The 20027-nt window shown below is 38.5% G+C and overlaps 1 protein-coding gene across 1 annotated transcript in view; it reads right to left on the bottom strand.

The window, feature by feature from the left end:
- Positions 1 to 1051: 1051 nt before the first annotated feature.
- BTBD1 (BTB domain containing 1) overlaps positions 1052 to 20027 on the bottom strand; it is a 45359-nt gene continuing 26383 nt past the window's right edge. Inside the window, exons 5-8 of the mRNA XM_060005346.1 lie at positions 13455 to 13647; positions 6606 to 6693; positions 3067 to 3213; positions 1052 to 2557 (exon numbers count right to left, since the gene is read on the bottom strand). Coding sequence (XP_059861329.1) covers positions 2399 to 2557; positions 3067 to 3213; positions 6606 to 6693; positions 13455 to 13647 — 587 coding nt within the window. The 3' untranslated portion in view covers positions 1052 to 2398. The remainder of the gene's footprint in view (positions 2558 to 3066; positions 3214 to 6605; positions 6694 to 13454; positions 13648 to 20027) is intronic.

Raw genomic sequence — 20027 nt, 5'->3', positions numbered from 1 at the left:
GATAACTAGAACAGGGAAGCAAAAAGGAGGAGACTGAAGGAGACAGGACTTGAAAGGGAACAATTTTTTGTCTAAAACATATTGCATTTAACATACTGCATTTGAAGACCTGGCTCTCTCTAATGCCCTATAAAGTTGTCTGTTTCCCGATAATTTTTTTTCTTGCAAAGTACTGCTTATGTGGGCCTTAAAGAAGCAACACTTTGGGGGCTTCCCCGGTCCGGGAAGATCCCACATGCCGCAGAGCGGCTGGGCCCGTGAGCCATGGCCGCTGAGCCTGCGCGTCCGGAGCCTGTGCTCCGCCAACGGGAGAGGCCACAACAGTGAGAGGCCTGCGTACCACAAAAAAAAAAAAAAAAAAAGAACGAACACTTTGATAATGCAAACAAATAATCACAATTTGTTGGGTAGATACTGGAGTAATCACTCTTTTAAAAAATAGAAATGGCTTATATTCTACAGTAAACACAGATTAGCCAAGTATCTTTTTGGGTCTCACTATAAGGTTTGAGAACGGTGGCATTTTGGGATCCAGCAAAATAATATTTTCCCGCTTTGTAGCTTGGGAGATCGATCTGGGTTTAAATTCTGCTTACAACCACTTGACCTTTTAAAACATGAATTTCTTGGCCTGTGAAATGGATATTATCATAGTACTTCCCTCATACTGATGTTGTGAGAAGCAAATGAGAACGTGTGTAAAGTACTCAGTGCAGAGCCTGGTACCCAGGAGTCACTCAGGTAGCTCTATTAATAAACGATGGCGAGATGGTCCTTACACTATATCAGAGTAAATAACAAGCACAGTTTCCTTTCTCTCACCTACTGAGAGTAGAACAGGGGAGAAAAACCTGAGACTGAAAAAAACTGATGAAGCAGCAGACGACAACAGTTGTTGCTGCTATAGTTGCTTTAAGGCAACAGTAAGGCCTTCTTACTATGGGTTGCATTACTTCCATAAATTAAAAATAAGGTTCAACCTCAATTAATTAGAAGCTTTGTTCCAAAATGGTGTCTTACACTCAACTTTTAGAAATGACAAAAAAATAAATAAAAGTACAATAGATGTTTATTTTTTTAAAATTCCAGGGGATGTCCCATGTCAGTAAATGGTTCCATTTCTTGTCCCTTGTATGACTACCTTCAGTTACATGAGACCTCTGCCACCACCACACCTCACTACCTTCTTGAAAATATCAAATACTACTTTAGATGGAAAATTTTTTTAACCTAATTACCATTTAGAAATAATTCTTAAGTTGATACTTAAAAGAATTGATTTCTACACATCTTCCACAACTATTTGATATAGCTTAATGACACATATATTTTTAATGAGATAATCATTTTGAAGGGAAAAAGAATTTTATATAAAAATTTTGCTTTATAAAAGTGTATAAATGTCATTCTGCCAATATACTTCCTATCCCCTCCTTAGACAGCTGTACCTCTGACAGTGAGGTCATGAATGTTAAAACATATTTTATTTCTTGGATAGGACTGTGTAGGTGAAAGTCTACTTTTCAGGAGTGATTCTGTTGGATATCTTTAAAGTTTCAAAGCAGCTGTTAGAGATGTTAGTATTTCATTCCAGTTCTTGCTGCGTAAGATTATCGCCACAGAGCTGAACTGATGTCTGTTTACTCCGCCACCATCAGCACCACCGCCATCATCTCAATCTTGGGAATTCTCAACCGCATCCCCCGCAGAGAGAGACACGTACAGTGGTGCAGCTTAGTGATAAAGAAGCCAGTCTCGGAGTACACCTTTAGATCCTTTGTTTATATCACATTATTGTGAATTCGTACAAATTTCATTTATCGTTTAAAACTGTACTATGTAACATATTATACTATTATAAAATATCCTTTTCTGTAAATGCACTGAAGATTTTCTTTGGCATTTGTTAAGACTATTTCTAGCAATACTGCAAATGCTAACCACCAGATAGTTAGAAACTCCAAAGATGAGGTCAGTTTTCTTCATTTTCTGAAATTAGTTATTTGAGTTAATAGGAATTCTGTAGGAATACTGACCCACCTCATCTTATGTAACCTTCAAAAGTTAAAACAGGAAAAAAAACAAACCAGCTATATAAAACAAGAATCTTTCGGTTATAAAACTGCTGAAAGATCATGAGTCAGCTAATCTATGAAATTATGCAAGATAAATAGCTGTTTTTTTTTAAACAATTAAACCGGTTCTTTTTCCCCCTAAGGTTATAAGAAAATGGAAAATCTCCCTTTAAATCATGCAGAGATTTAAGTCAACACTTATCTATCTTTTCTAAGAAATTAAAATGTCTCTTATCTTACAGTTATATTCTGTGGCCAGTTTTTTATGCCTTTGAGACTAGGCTGTATGGTACTATTTAGCCATTATGTATTATAATGCTGTATTATGTATAAAATATTATTTCTGGTATTTGTCCATCTTCTATGGAAGTGCCATTATTATTGCCAGGGGAGCTAAAAAAGAAAAAAACAGTCTTGCTAGCAGCAGGTGTTTCATGCACTACTTTCTTCAGTCCTTTTGTGCCATAGTGGGAATCTGGACCCTAAATGAGAACAAAAGGTTCATTAGTAATTTTCATTTAATAAGCAATTTAATGTGGTATTTTAATTATATTACCGATCTACTGTATTTTGTTATAGCTCTTGTATAAAAATTTATGCCAAGTCATTTAAGGAAAAATGTAGTTTTTGCTACAAGCTAATTAATGACTAAAAATAATGAATGTAGAGCTCAACTATTAGAGGACAGTGAAATGGTTTTAAGGAAATAATTGTTTTATTTTATCTTCTGTCAAACTTACAATCTCCTACTCAAACAAAAGGCTATTTCTTATGAAGAACTATTTCTTTCAGAGCAGAGTTCTGCTGAGAGGCACTGCTCTTCTCAAAGCAGTGGAATATTTTAGCTCCCACCTTCCCACCTTCTCTGCTTCCGACAAGGCTGTACTGTTAGTGACTCTCAGCTTCTATTGAAACACGCTCTCTATAACATGCAAGAGGAAACCGTGGGCCCCGCCAGCTCACCACCTGGAACATTCGGGAAGACTCTTACTTTGAGTGTTGCGCATGCTGTGTAGCACACGTTGGGTAGGATCTCTATGGGTTCTTTGAACATGACCCTGAATGTATTAGCAGTCCCATCACAACTAAATCCAGTATCATTTTGTCCCAGGGTTTGTTTTTTTTCATATTCAATGATCTGTAATTTTTAAAAGAAAAATTAAATTTAAGTTAAAACAAAGTTTCGTAGAAGAAAGTATGAAGCCCTTAGGCACAGCAAAATAGACTACTACATCTCTCTGCTGTAATTTTTCTCTACTGTCTCTAACCACTAAAGATGGCTTTAAACACGCTGTCAGAAAATGCATTCACTGCAGTAAGGATGGGGAGGATGTCAGATAACTGGGCTTTGGCTGCAGGAGAGAGGAGCTTCTAAAAAAGACACATGGCTTGGGAACTGGTGTTTAGGCTGTGTGGATTTTAGACACCTGAGGGAAACGAGCCTCTACTCCTTGCTAGCCTATGTCTTGTTGCTGGGAAATTCCTGTAGCATTTCCTATGTGGATATTTCAAAATATGAAAATTCCGTCTTTTCGATTTAGTTCCATAACCTGTGCCAGGCACTGAGGGACACCCTCAAGGAGCTTCTAGTCATTAGAGAAGACAAGTAAACAATGACAATTCAGTACAGCACCTGCAGTAGAGAGCTATGCATAAGCTGAAGTGGAGGAGGAGAGGAAAAACTGATTTTGTCAGGAAGGGGGGAGGCTCCACAAAAGAGAGTTCTTAAAGCTCAACTCAGAGGTTACCAGGTTATAAGAGAAAAGTCTTCATGCAAGGGAACAGTATGTGTGGAGGCCAAGGCTCACAAAGCCATCTTTTTGCATACATCAGGTAAAAACGGTAATAGTAAAACAGGCTGAACCAGTACATGCAGCGAGAGATCAGGACAGTGGCCACCTCAGGCGGGATAGTGACCAGAAAAGATCACAAGGGGATGTCTGGGGTGCTGTAATACCCTGTTCCTTGATCAGGCTGCTGGTTACACAAGTGTGTTCGCAGTTTATGAAAAGGGAGCCATACGTACCACTTATGTCTACTTTTCTGTATGTACAGTTGGCCCCCTGTATACGCGGATGCAGAACCTGTGGATGTGGAGGACTGACTGTATTACGTCATTTTATATAAGGGGCTTTGAGCATCCATGGACTTTGGCATCCACAGGGGGTCCTAGAACCAATCCCCTGAAGATACTGAGGGACTACAGTATATCACAATTCAATTTAAAAAAAAGACATGATGGTGCCCTGGAAAAGTAGTAAGACAGGATTTCGTTGTGGTAGTGTAATCTAAAGTAAACCACTTCTCCGAGCCTCAGTTTTATCTTTTAATCTTGGAAAAAAACTTGTTTGCCTTCTTCCTAAGGCTATTGTGAGACTCAAATTATAAAACTACAGCAACAACGACAGCAACAGACTATGTTCCAAACACTTTACATGCATCATCTCAACCGTTGCTCACAAAAACATAATGGAGGTACCACTACTGTCAAAGTAAACAAGGACACTGGGGCTCAGAGAGGTTACCTAATTTGCCCACAGACACACCCTTGAGATGGTAGAGATTCAAACCCAGGCAGGTCTATCTGGTAGTGTTATCTAGAGGGTGCATGGGACTAGCCACCGGGCGGAAGAAAATAAAGAGAAGTCCTACTTCTATTCATTTTATATTTTATCATTTTAATATACCTATAACCCCGATGCCCTCCCTCAGACTGTACACAAGGAATCTGGTGTCTCATGTAATATGGGAGGGGCACTGAAGGAAGACAGGGGTTCCACAATTGAAGAGAATGCCTGTGGGGCCCTCACTCCTTCCCAGGCCTGCAGATTACACAGCCTGCTTAAGGGGGCTTATGGATCCCATGGATAGGATCTTAACAGTATATAAAGTAAAACGGGGGCTTCCCTGGTGGCGCAGTGGTTGAGAGTCCACCTGCCGATGCAGGGGACACGGGTTCGTGCCCCAGCCCGGGAAGATCCCACATGCCGCGGAGCGGCTGGGCCCGTAAGCCATGGCCGCTGAGCCTGCGCGTCCGGAGCCTGTGCTCCGCAACGGGAGAGGCCACAGCAGTGAGAGGCCCGCGTACCGCAAAAAAAAAAAAAAAAAAAGTAAAACGGGGAGTGATCATGAAAATCTTTTATACCCCTAAGAGGTCTGCTGTGGCTTTTTTGCATTAAAAATTATAGAAAAAAAATTTCCTAACCTTTAAAATCTTTCAAATAAACAATCTCAGTGGCTTTGGTTTGTAAGAGCAACGAAATGACATGAATGATTTAATTTATAGCTGAATTTCACTATAAACGTTAGTGGATAGAATTTAAAAATGAGCATGATTTCATTAGCACAGCCAATAAAGCAATTCTTCCATTTGGAACAAGGTGTATTTGTGAGGTAGTAAAGTATCTTTTTTGGCTGTCATCAGACCAGACCTTTATTTTTGTCTGTGTAGGGCCCACCTTGCTGCACACGGGCTTTCTCTAGTTGTGGCAAGCGGGGGCTACTCTTCGTTGCAGTACGCGGGCTGCTCATTGCGGTGGCTTGTCTTTGTTGCGGAACACGGGCTCTAAGCACAAGGGCTTCAGCAGTTGTGGCACGTAGACTCAGTAGTTGTGGCGCACGGGCTTAGTTGCTCTGCGGCATGTGGGATCTTCCTGGACCAGGGCTCGAGCCCGTGTTCCCTGCACTGGCAGGCAGATTCTTAACCACTGCGCCACCAGGTAAGTCCCCGGACCAGACCAGATCTTTGAATTGTTGTGTATCTTGAAAGTCAATGATGCATTTTGATCACAAAGTTCACCAATGTTTTTACTATTAAAAATAGTATATTAATTAACATTTTAGAAAGGGTAGTTTTTTCAGCTGAAAGAAGTCTGAAACATTGTTTACTTCCTTTTTCATTTCTATTTTTTGTGTTTTAATTTATGTATAATATAAAATAAGTATAGTATTGCATAGGTATATGTGTATAGTAAATAAAGTACAATGTAGATGTGTTTCAAAAATAATTTCACTAACTGGGATGTGCAATCAAAAGTGTGGAGAACACTGGTTGACTGGAAGGGAAGGAGAGAGGTGCTTCACTTTCTTCGAGATTAAGTAATCGTGTCATATCTGAAAGAACTGAGGTGGAGCAGACCTAAGAATGGGGCAGGGTATGGTCAGACAATCAGAAATCAGAGGTGTAACCAGTAGTTATAGGAAATTAGACAGTCTCAAGCCCTAGAGTTCAAAGTACCATGAAAAAAGCAGGTGGGTGTTTTGAGACAGTCAGTACACAGCAGGATGAACTAATAGAAGGGTTTCCTGGACAAAGGCGAGCTCCTTGTATGTTAATGCTTCTGTTAAGGACCCCAGGACCTCAATTTTCTGAAACTACACTTTTTAGATCAACTGTAAAGTGGAACCTCTAGGCTTAAAATACTAATAGGCTTTTATACTGAAATTTGGATTTTGCCGAAACAATATCTTATCGTAAAATGACACTTGTTATGTATTTCAGATGGTATACAGTGGGCAAAAAAAGTGTACCTGTATATTCACTTGATAATCCGTGGGACCATGAATAGATCCATATAAACCAAATCCGACTATAGAGATTCTTCTATTAACTGTGAACCTGAGAGAACGAGGCCAAATATAAAATAACATACATAATTCAGTAAGCATTCATACTCCAAAGGCTTATACATTTTTAAAGTGTTACTCAGAACATCTAATTTTGCTCATAATAAAGAAAACTATCAAAAATTAAACAACCTTGGAAATGTCATCTGCTTACCAAAAAACTCTTGCTAGAGTAACTTATTGGAAACTTAAGTAGAATCTGTTTTCATTTTTTTTTTTTTTTTTTTTGTGGTACGCGGGCCTCTCACTGTTGTGGCCTCTCTCATTGCGGAGCATAGGCTCCAGACGCGCAGGCTCAGCAGCCATGGCTCACGGGCCCAGCCACTCTGCGGCGTGTGGGATCTTCCCAGACCGGGGCACGAACCCGTGTCCCCTGCATCGGCAGGCGGACTCGCAACCACTGCGCCACCAGGGAAGCCCTCTGTTTTCATTTTTGAGCCAAGCAATTTATTTAATCTAAATACCCACTTTTGTTGTGATGATAATTTTAGTCCAAATCTGTCTGCACATCTCCTTCATGAACAGAGATGTGTCAGCCATCAGACCTGATGTGCAGCGTCCCAAACTCTGACAATTCTTCAGCTCGATGAATACTTACTGGGCCTGGCACTGGGGAAATAATGGTCAACAAGATAGTCTCTGCCCCTACTGCACTTATGGCCTAAAGGAGGACACTGATAATAAATAAGTAAACAAAGGGATAAATCGTTAATTGTAAGTTGTGATAAGAATTGTGAAGGAAGCAGGCTGCTGTAACAGAATTGGTGGTGGAGGTCTGGGGACAGGACCTAAGTTACACAGGTGGATCAGAATGAGATTTCACACTAGAACAATTAGCAGATCCAGTTTAGTCACCATAGTTAAGAAACAGACCCACCTTACTCCATGTTATAAATGTATAAAAACTAGCATCAAGCACAAATGGCACTAAATGACTGTATAATAAGAGATAATCTATAATATAAAGCAGTTATCCTCAACATTTCATACTTTAAGAACTGAAGTAACAAGTTTTATTATTATTACTACCATACCATTGCCACTTTATGAGCACTTCCTGTGCCAGGCACCGAGCTTCAGTTCTTTACATGAATTATTTCCTTTAGTCATCATAACAGCTCTATAAACTAAGTAACACAGTATGATTTTTATCATCCTGTTTTTATAGCTGAAGAAACTGAGATTTAGAGAAATTAACTTGCCTGGATCAAAATGTGTAGCAGAGCTGGGACACAATCCCAGGTCTGCATGGATCAAAAGGTCACACTCAATCACTATGTTAAACTCCCAGTATGAGGATGACGTTAAAATTTTTAAAATATATTATTTATAATTTTTTATTATAAAAAAGCAATATATTCTCTGTTTAAAAAAAGTCAGAAAATGCAGCTAAGCAAACAAGAGGAAAAATTTAAAGCATCTCTAAATCTACCATCTAGAGATAACTTCATCTTCAATTTGGTGCACTTCCTTTTCAGACTTTTAGTTCTGTTTTTAAACAATACAAAAACAGACTTTTTTCTATGAACATATATGTATTATTTTAAAAACCATGTCAGAATATATATATTTTTGTAACTTCATGTAAAAAGGTAAAAAACTACTACTGATTCATTATATTTAAACAATTCCTACTTGTTAAATAATCTAGGTTATATGCAGTTTTTGTTATTATACAACAATGCCATGATGAACAGTCATTTCACAGTGCCTTCATTATTTCCTAGAATAAATTCCTGGAAGTAGATTTTCTGGGGAAAATGAAAGGCATATTCTTAAGGCGTTAGATGAACTTTATCAAATTGCTTTCTGGGAAGATTATAAAACTTTACACCCAACAAGGAATGAAGATCATTTCTATCTCACTCTGAACAACCACAAGTATTCATTTCTTTTTGCTGTTGAGAAACTGATGATTGACAAATTCTATTTATATTTGATTACTGAGTTAACACATTTGCTCATATGCTTACTATCTACTGGATTTTCTCTTTAATGAAAAACCCACTCACATTCTTTTCCCATTTTTCTCTGCTGATGAGTGTCTTTTTCATGTGGGTTTGAAAGACCATGTTATATAGTTATTATATGCTTTGTCAGTAACATCCATTACAAAAACTTTCCTATTTGTCATTTATCTTTTAACTTTATGGTGGTTTTGGATGTAACATTTTGAATTATTTGTAGTCAAATTATGATCTATGCCAAGTTCAGAGAGGCCTATCTCATCCTCATAATAAATAAACATTCTGTTCCGGCACCTTCACGGTTTCCTTTTTTTAACGTTAAAATTTTAATTTATACAAATATTGGAAGATGGCATCAGTAAAGATCTAACTTTATTTTCCCAGTGGTTAATCCTTCCTCACATTCTAAATGTTCATTTATATTAGGTTGGTTTCTGAACTCTGTAGTATGTTCCGTACAACATTCTCTTACGGCTTTACAGTATTTTTCATATTTGATTAATACCACTCTTTTAAAAAAGAAACCTTTACTTTTGCAAATTAATTTTAGAATAATTTTGCCAACCCACTCCTCCCTACCAAAAACATGTGACTTCTACAAGGAACTGCCTAACTCAGAAAGGTTAGTTTGGAAAGACACTGTCTGATTCCAGTCAAAGTTTTCCAATTCTTTATAAAGATACCATACCGTACATTTCCTATAGGATTTACCCCTGCTACTTTATGTTATCTGTTACTATTGCAAGTGGGGTCTGTTTTTACTCACCATTTTAACTGAAAATTCAAACATTAATTTTATTTATTTATTTTTTTGCTGCATCGCATGGCCTGCGCAATCTTAGTTCCCTGACCAGGCATTGAACCCGGGAAACTACCCTGAAAGCGCCAAGTCCTAACCACTGGACCGCTAGGGAATGCCCTAAAATTTTTTTATTGTGGCAAAATATATAACAAAATGTACCATCTTAAGCATTTTAAAGTGCACCATTCAGTGACATTAAGTAATTCACACTGTTGTTAACCATCAACACCACCCATCTCTGTAAATGAATTTTAATGACACAGGAACATCACTGGGTTTTGCACATACGTTTTATAAGTTGCCACTACTATGCATTGGTTCTAATAGATTTTTACTGATCCTGAGGCTGTCTGGGTGGACTAGTTGTTCTCAAAAGGAGTTCTGTGCCCAGGGAGGCAGGCTCTATTTTCACAAAGGATATGATGCACCACTGACAGGGAGCCAGGGACACCAGATTTACTGCAATACTTAGGAAAGTCTCCCAAAACAAAGAATCTCAACCAACTTTCAAGTGTCCTGTCAGAATTCATGTAGATGAAAAACTTGTTTTTAACTATGAGACTTGAACTTAATCCCTTTTTATTAATAAACCAAGATTTTTACAGCAATTTTAACATTCACTGACTTTTACAAGAGGTGACTACTATACAAATCGAGGAAATATCATACAGTCATTTCCCATTATTTGTGGTAGTTATATTTTATAGTTGGCGCAAACACAGAATTAGCAAATACTAAACCACTGCTCTTAGGGGGAATGTACACACACACACACACACACACACTCACACACACACTCACACACCACTCATGTGGATTATAATCTTAAATCCTAAGAACAACTCATTCTAGTATATCTCATTTTCTGTGTTTCACAAAAGAGAAATGGAATTAAGGAGTGTTAAGTGACTTGCCTGAGGCCACCCCACTAACAGATGCCAGAGATGGGATTCAAACTGTCCAATGGCCACAGAGCTGTAGTGTCCTGCACTGCACTGCCCCCTACCATCTCCATCTCTGTATGAGCGCTGAAATAAGAAGGTAGAGCATCCTCCTTGTTTGAGCTCACACAGGAGCATGCTCCCAGGCAACTAAAATCTTTTCTGTGAATGACTAAGAAAGCGCTGCTGGTATTGATTTGGGGGCAAATAAATTCTAGCGAGTAGATGAGTTCTCAAATACGGAAACTAGATAAACAGGATGGACCATAGCTTGCTTTAGTTGAAACTTTTAAAGAAAATGACAAAATTGGCAGCAGTGCTACTCATGGTATTTGGGACATGAGTATAATACACCTGTTCCCTGCACCTACAGCTGTCTCAGTGTGCTGGTGCATACAGGTACTATCTCTGATTGCTTGTTTGTCTTCTGGTGCTGCCCAAGTGTCTACATATTGAAGTACACATTTGATTTTACTATCAGTTACATTTACTGTCCTTTACATTACAACTGGGCCATTATATCATTTTAAAAAAATGAAACACATTATCTATGAATTTCATTTCAGGTTAATAAAGGGGGAATACAAAATATTTATTACAAAAAAAGGGAGAACTAGGTCTGATGGAGTGAAGAACTACTAACATAGACGTTATCTGAAAAAAATGAAAAACACCTCTTCCTCTCCAATATTTCTTTTTCTGTTTGTTTATATTGAAGTATAGTTGATTTACAACGTTGTATTAATTACGTATATTTCTTTATCTTTATACCTACATCAATCAGAGTTTTAAGAACACTACTGAAAAACAGCAAGGTTACCAGGCATCCCTATCTTGAGGTTTCAATAGCCCATCATGTTAAAGGAGTATTCTTCTAGACCTAGCCTATTAATGGTTTTATCTGGATCGAGGGTAAAATTTTATCAAAAGTCTTTGTGGTACGCAGGCCTCTCACTGTTGTGGCCTCTCCCGTTGCAGAGCATAGGCTCCAGATGCGCAGGCTCAGCAGCCATGGCTCACAGGCCCAGCCGCTCCGCGGCATGTGGGATCTTCCCGGACTGGGGCATGAACCCGTGTCCCCTGCATCGGCAGGCGGACTCTCAACCACTGCGCCACCAGGGAAGCCCCAAAAGTCTTTTTGACATCAAAATAAATTTTTTTCCTTTGATCTGCTACCATGGTGAATTATAGTAATATATTTCCTAGTTTTGCGCCATTCTTTCAATCTCCAAACTCTTATCTGTCTTTTTTTTTGCACTCCTTTTGCACTGATGGACGTTATTAGGAATAGCCTTACAAAACTCAGTTGGATGGATGTTATTTTAAATGATGTTCATTGCACTGCTCAGTGTCCCCTTTCTAAGAAACCACAGGAGAAACTTCTCTAAAGTCTCTGTATCTGAAACAGCCACGCTTCTCCTGAGCAATATGTGTCCTTTTCATGTGATAAACTCTTCAATTTCTGTAACTTTATAGCTTTAGAACCAAACTTAAGATGTCAGAACATGGATCTTGCATATTTATCTCCACTGGATGTATTTTTCCGACCCTAATTTATCACTGTTTTTTAAAAATTGGACTATAGTTGATTTACATCTATTTGCTGTTATAGTATTATTCTTTTAAGGTACTGCTAGATTCAATACGCTATTTTATTTCTTTTCTATATAAGTGAGATTGACCTAGAAAATTTTTTGCCTTGTCAGATTCCTGTATAAGGATTATGCTTCTTTCAATAACTAACCAAAAAGTATTTTCTTCTTTTAATGTTCAACGAAACAACCTGTTCCCTGAATGTTTGATAAAACTCACCTGTCAAAACCACCTTGTGAAGGGACAGTTCTTTGATAACTTTTAATTTCTTCCATGGTAATTGGTCTATTCAGGCTTTCTTCTTCAGTCAATTTTGATAATTTATATTTGCCTATAAAATGATCCATTCCATCAAGATGTTCAATTTATTAGCACAGAGTAAACCCAGAATTAAAATAAAAATTTCCTCAGTATATTATTATATTCCATTATTTGTAGATGTAAGTATGTTTTATTACCTTTGCCCAAGGTTTGCTTATTTTATTGGTCTTTTTCAGGAACCAGCTTATATTTAACAATTCTACTATTTTTAATTCATTAATTTCTACATTTACCTATTTCCTTTCTCTTTTCATATGGTTCTTTTGCTATTCATTTTCTAGCTTCTTGGGTTAATGCTGAAATCATTTATTTCTACTCTAATTTATTTAATAAAAGTAGTTAATTATCGCTAATTCTTTGTGTGACACTTTGGCCTCATCCCCTAAGTTCTCACATATAGTATTCTCATTGTGAATTATTACTAAATAGTCTACAAATGCATTTTTATTTCCATTTTAACCCAATATTTGTAAGAGTCCTCTCCCTCTTGGAGTTCTAGTTTTAAACAAACTTCTTGTTAGTTTCTAGTTTTACACCAAAGTGCTATTAATATTAAATAAATGCAAATTCAAAAGGCATGTTTTATGAAAACAGGTAAATATTCTATTTTGACACTTAACCTAAGGAAACACGGTAGAGCAAATATGAATTCCAAAAGGATTATATGCATGCATCTTTTAAAATTAAAAAAAAATTTTCCCAAAGTTGTTACAAATGTATACTGAGATATTTTCCATGCAACATCTATGCAAATAAAAATCTCACACTAAACCAAGTAAGATTAAATGTATTAAATTATAGCCCTAAGGCTGTAAAAATAATGTTTGATCAATTAAGGTCTAGACTTCAGCTCACCAGCAGTGGCAATCCAAACGAAACTCAGAAAATAGAAGGCCCAAGTCAATCCTTTCTTACTCTACTTGTTTCCTAAGAGATTCCCTCACTCATAATTCAGTGGAGAGACCAGTAAGCCTGACTTCTTGACTGTTGTATCAAGTTAGAAATGTATTAAACAAAGTATAAAATAAAATGTGGTTAATTATCTCCCACAATATGAACATAAAAGCCAAATGCAAGCCGCTGCCCCGCCCCACCCCACCCCACCCCCAAATCTACAATATGCAGATACCTGATTCGATCACTCGTTCCACTGTAACCCCACCGGCTCTCTACTTGCTGGAATCTATTGATGCAGCATTCCTTTCCTCTGAGGCAGCATCTTGGTCGATCAATGTATTCAACTCGGGGCTTAGGATTGACAGTAAAATGAAGAAAGAGGTTTACCACTTCACGATCTGACAGAATTCCAGACTGAGCAGGACCTGTAGAAATAAAAACATAAACCTCAATAAAAGTAACTTCACTGCAATTCCTAACTTTGTAATTCTCCCCATAATAACGTGAATTCAAATGTGAAAGATGTAAAGTAACAATGAGGTAGAAAAATCTCAGTATATATAATTTTAGCATATATATATATATATATTTATTTATTTATTTATTTATTTTATTTATTTATTTTTTTTGTGGTACGTGGGCCTCTCACTGTTGTGGCCTCTCACTGTTGTGGCCTCTCCCGTTGCGGAGCACAGGCTCCGGACATGCAGGCTCAGCGGCCATGGCTCACGGGCCCAGCCGCTCCGCGGCATGTGGGATCTTCCCAGACCGGGGCACAAACCCGTGTCCCCTGCATTGGCAGGCAGACTCTCAACCACTGCGCCACCAGGGAAGCCCCTAATTTTAGCATATATTTAATTTTAAAGTTTTACTAAATTCATCCGAGGTTAACCTAATATGTAAGTGTTAAAATCATTAATAAATCAAAGCTTAGATGAAACCCTGAAATCACAGAAAGATCCCTGGATTTTTCTATCCATTTGCCCTGAGTGTTCCGTTTCCCAGAAAGAGGAGAGTTGGAGAAGTGCTTACAGTGGCAGCCAGAGCTATCGTTACCTCTCCATTCCCCATCTGTCTGAGGCTGTAATCAAACAATGGAATATTTAGAGGTAGAAATAGATGGCACAGTGCTTTCATTGTGGGATTTTGAAATCAGCAGAGGTCAGGAGCTAAGACTGGAAGAGCTATGGAAGCAGCATATCACAAGCTATAGTTTTCTCATTCACTGTTTCTGGGAAGAGAAAATTCCAAACAGCTTAAATTTAACCAGGAATAAATGCTATTCCTCATAAAAGATGCCAGGAGATTCCTTCCAAGGCTGGTAAAAACAATCTAACTAAGAGACTGCAAAACACTAGAAATTTGGTTTAAGAAACTATAAATCAGATTTTAACGTAAAATGCCCTGATTTTTAATATAAAGTTTTAGAATATCACAAACAAAATATATCAACCTGCCAGACCTGGCCCCGTGGTTCATTTGCAATCTCTGGATAAGTAAAGATTGTAAAGAAGAAAAAATACAATTACAAACTTAAAACATGCATTTTAGAGAGAAAAAAAGAAGAGAATGTAACTGGAACTGCGTAAGATCAGAAGACAGATGGGGGTGAAAACTCATGTATCTTTCTCAGAATGACAAATAAGACAAAAGAATTAAAATGTTAAGGTGATTAAAATGGATGATAAAAAGCAGAGACCAACATACAGGTAACTAGCGTTCCTGAAGAACTAACAGTAAGAAATAGGATGATGCAATAATTCAAGACTACAGGTATACCTCGCTTTATTATGCTTCGCAGATACATTTTTTTTTTACAAATTGAAGATTTGTGGCAACCCTGCATCAACAAGTCTGTTGCTGTCATTTTTCAACTGCATTTGCTCACTTTGTGTCTCTGTGTCACATTTTGGTAATTCTCTCAATAGTTTAAACTTTTTCATTATTACTATACTTGTTATGATGATCTGTGATCAGTGACCTCTGATGTCACTACTGTAATAGTTTTGAGCCCCATGAACCACACCCATAAGACAGCGAACAATTAAGTTATGCAGGTATCTGCATAAATGTTGTGTGTGTTCTGACTGCTCCACTGATCAGCCGTTCCCCATCTCTCTTCCTCCTGAGACACAACAGTATTGAAACTAGGCTAATTAACAACCCTATAGTTGGGCTTACCTGCTGGCACAGTGGTTAAGAATCTGCCTGCCAACGCAGGGGACAGAGGTTTGAGCCCTGGTCCAGGAAGATCCCATATACCACATACCACGGAGCAACTAAGCCCTGCACCACAACTACTGAGCCTGCACTCTAGAGCCCGCAAGCTACAACTACTGAGCCCGCGCGCCTAGAGCCCGTGCTTCTCAACAAGAGAAGCCACCACAATGAGAAGCCCGTGCAGCACAATGAAGAGTAGCCCCTGCTCGCTGCAACTAGAGAAAGCCCGCGCACAGCAACGAAGACCCAATGCAGCCAAAAATAAAATAAATAAATTTACAAAAAAAAAATGAAAACAACAGCCCTATAGTGGCCTCTTAAGTGTTCAAGTGAAAGAACAGTCAAACATCTCTCCCTTTAAATCAAAAGCAGAAATGGTTATGCTGAGTAAGAAGGCTTGTCAAAAGTTAGGTCTCTTGCACCAAGGAGTAGCCAAGTTGTGAATGCAAAGGAAGAGTTCCTGAAGGAAATTAAAAGTGCTACTCCAGTGAACACACAAATAATAAGAAAGCAAAACAGCCTTAATGCTGATATGGAGAAAGTCTGAGTGGTTTGGATAGAAGATCAAACCAGCCACAACATTCCCTTAAGACAAAGACTAATCCAGAGCAAGGCCCTAACTCTCTTCAATTCTATGAAGGCTGAAAGAGATGAGGAGGCTACAGAAGCAAAGTCTGAAGCTAGCAGAAGGGGGTCCAGGAGGTTTAAGGAAAGAGGCTGCCTCTGTGATGTAAAAGTGCAAGGTGAAGCAGCAAGTGCTGATGTAGAAGCTGCAGCAGGTTATCCAGAAGATCTGGCTAAGATAATTAATGAAGGTGGCTACACAAAACAACAGATAATTCAATGTAGACAAGTGTAGACAAATAGCCTTCTAGTAGAAGAAGATGCCATCTAGGACTCTGATAGTTAGAGAGAAGTCAATGCCTGGCTTTAAAGCTTCAAAGGACAGCCTGACACTCTTGTTAGGGGCTAATGTAGCTAGTGACTTTAAGTTGAAGCCAATGCTCATTCACCATTCTGAAAATCCTAGGGCCCTTTAGAATTATGCTAAATCTACTCTGTGTTATAAATGGAACAAAAAAGCCTGGATGACAGCACATTTGCTGACAACATGGTATACTGAATATTTTAAGCCCACTGTTGAGACCAACTGCTCAGAAAAAAAGATTCCTTTCAAAATATTGTTCCTTGACAATGTACCTGGTCATCCAAGAGCACTCATGAAGATGTACAGTTGTTTTCATGACTGCTAACAGAACATCCATTCCATAGCCCATGGATCAAAGAGTAATTTAGACTTTCAAGCCTTATTATTTAAGAAGAACATTTCGTAAGGCTATAGCTACCATAGACAGTAGTGATTCCTCTGATGCATCTGGGCAAAGTAAACTGAAAACCTGGAAAGGAGTCACCATTCTAGATGCCATTAAGAACATCCATGATTCATGGAAAGAGTTCAAAATATCAATATTAAAGACAGTTTGGAGGAAGTAAACTGTAACCTTCATGCTTGACTTTGAGGGGTTCAAAGACTTCAGTGGAGGAAGTAACTGCAGATGTGGTAGAAATAGCAAGAGAACTAAAATTAGAAGTGGAGCCTGAAGATATGACTGAATTGCTGCAACCTCATGATAAAACTTGAACAGATGAGGAGTTGCTTCTACAGATGAGCAAAGAAAGTGGTTTCTTGAGACAGAATCTCCTCCTGTTGAAGATGCTGTGAAGACTGTTGACATGACAACAAAGGATTTATAATATTACATAAACTTAACTTATAAAGCAGTGGCAGGGTGAAAGAGGACTAACTCCAATTTTGAAAGAAGTTTTACTGTGGGTAAAATGCTATCAAACAGCATTGCCTGCTACAGAGAAATGTTTCCTGAAAGAGTCAATCACTGTGGCGAACTTCATTATTATCTTATTTTAAGAAATTGCCAAAGGACTTCCCTGGTGGCGCAGTGGTTAAGAATCCGCCTACCAATGCAGGGGACATGGGTTTGAGCCCTGGTCCGGGAAGATCCCACATGCTGCGGAGCAAATAAGCCCATCCGCCACAACTACTGAAGCCCGTGTGCCGCAACTACTGAGCCCACGTGCCACAACTACTGAAGCCTGCACACCTAGAGCCCATGCTCTGCAACAAGAGAAGCCACCGCAATGAGAAGCCTGTGCACTGCAACAAAGAGTAGCCCCTGCTCACCACAACTAGAGAAAGCCTGCGCACAGCAGTGAAGACCCAACGCAGCCAAAAATTTTTTAAAAATGAAAATAAAAAAAAAGAAAGAAGTTGCCACAGCCATATTAACCTTCAGCAACCACCACCCTGACCAGTCAGCAGCCGTCAACATCGAGCCAAGACCCTCCACCAGCAAAAAGATTAGGACTCGCTGAAGGCTCAGATGTTAGCTAGCATTCTTTAGCAATACAGTCTTTTTAAATTAAGGTATGTACTTTGTTTTTTTTAGACATAATGCTATTGCACTTAACAGACTATAATATAGTGTAAGCATAACTTTTATATGCATTGGGAAACCAAAAAATTTGTATGGCTCACTTTATTGCGATATTCAATTTATTGTTGTGGTCTGGAACACACAATATTGCCAAGGTATGCCTGTATTATAAAATTTCCTTAGTTGAAAAAAGAAGTCTTCAGATCATGAAAAACGTTCTCAGATATCTACCGTATACCTATTTAAAGAAAGTAATCAAGAATAAACTCATCAAATGAGTGAATCAAAATAAAGAATTCAAGAAGGTGTATCATAAAAGAACTGGTGATAAACACTAAATCCAATACAACCTATAATTAAGTCTACTACAGTTGTGTCTTTGTAGTACGTTATGTTGAGTGCATAATCAGTTACCATAAAGTGTGCTAGAAAGGTTGAAAGGATGGAACACCATGCTAACATTCTTATCTTAAATAGGGAAGGTCAATAAATATCATTTTATTATGAAATGAATTAAGAAAATTGGAGGGGAAAAAGTAAATGCAGAATTATTTCCTAATGTCTAGACAGAAAACACACACACACACTCAACAGCAAAATAGAGAACATAAAGGGAGCTCTCCCTAAAACAGTTTTGAAAAATATAATACAGAAATAATAAGCATAACAGAAAAGAACATACATAACAGCAAAAACAGAAACATTATTTCACTACATAAAAATATTAATAAGTCTGTAAGATGGAAGAGCCTACGTCAGAGAACAACTATACATGAAACAGTACATAAAATAGCTATTTCATGTTAACAGAGAACAATTGAGGCAGTCAGTGCTTGAGAAGGGAAATGTATTGAGATGAAGCCCTATATCTGTCACCACTTTTCCCCTTGGGATATTTGCTGATTTGCTTAACAGGGCATAAATGCCACGTAGAAACTGGCAACCTAGAAATTGTGGTAGTCCTCAACTGACTGAAGAGACAAAAACTGTAATTCAAAGCTACCAAGGCAGCCAGACAACGATCTGGAAGAGAATACGTAATAGACAAACAAGACCAACATTTTGCGCATAATTCCTCCTTGAAGTATTTGTCAACTCCTGGGCTTCCCTGGTGGCGCAGTGGCTAAGAATCTGCCTGCTAATGCAGGGGACACAGGTTCGAGCCCTGGTCCAGGAAGATCCCACATGCCGTGGAGCAACTAAGCCCGTGTGCCACAACTACTGAGCACCTGTGCTGCAACTACTGAAGCCCATGTGCCTAGAGCCTGTGCTCCGCAACAAGAGAAGCCACCACAATGAGAAGCCCACGCACCGCGATGAAGAGTAGCCCCACTGGCTGCAATCAGAGAAAAGCCTGAGCACAGCAACAAAGACCCAACAAAGGCCCAACACGGCCAAAAATAAAATTTAAAAAAAGTATTTGTCAATTCCTAAGCTATGCACAAGCAAGAGAAAACTATGAGACCAAAAAACCAGGCAGAAAGACGCTGCTAAGAGACTAAAGAATTAAACAGAAATTTCTGTCTTAAAGCTAGGAGAAAAATTCCCAAATATTTGAAAATTAAGCTATATACTTAATAGCCCATGGGTCAAGAAAAAAATTACCATGAAAATTAGAAAATACTTTTTATTGAATGACAATGAAAATACAACATATCAAAACTCGTGGGGATGGGCTTCCCTGGTGGCGCAGTGGTTGAGAGTCCGCCTGCCGATGCAGGGGACATGGGTTCGTGCCCCGGTCCAGGAAGATCCCACATGCCGTGGAGCGGCTGGGCCCGTGAGCCATGGCCACTGAGCCTGCGCGTCCGGAGCCTGTGCTCCGCAACGGGAGAGGCCACAACAGTGAGAGGCCCGTGTACCGCAAAAAAAAAAAAACACCTTTCACAAAGAAAACACTAGATCCAGAAAGCTTCACTGGTGAATTCCCCTAAGCATTTAAGGAAAAATAGCACTAATTTTACATAAACTCTTGAATACAGAAAAAAGATATATTCCTAACTTTTGTATGAGACCAGCATAACCTTGATAATCAAAATCTGACAATTTCATTACAAGAAAGGAAAAATTATAGCCTAATTTCTCTCATGAAGTAGTCCTAAAAATATTTTTTAAATCTGGCAAATTGGATC

Source organism: Delphinus delphis, chromosome 2, assembly GCF_949987515.2.
Source record: "Delphinus delphis chromosome 2, mDelDel1.2, whole genome shotgun sequence".
Lineage (NCBI taxonomy): Eukaryota > Metazoa > Chordata > Mammalia > Artiodactyla > Delphinidae > Delphinus > Delphinus delphis.
The sequence above is the reverse complement of the archived record's forward strand: the minus strand, read 5'-3'. Positions and strand labels throughout refer to the sequence as shown.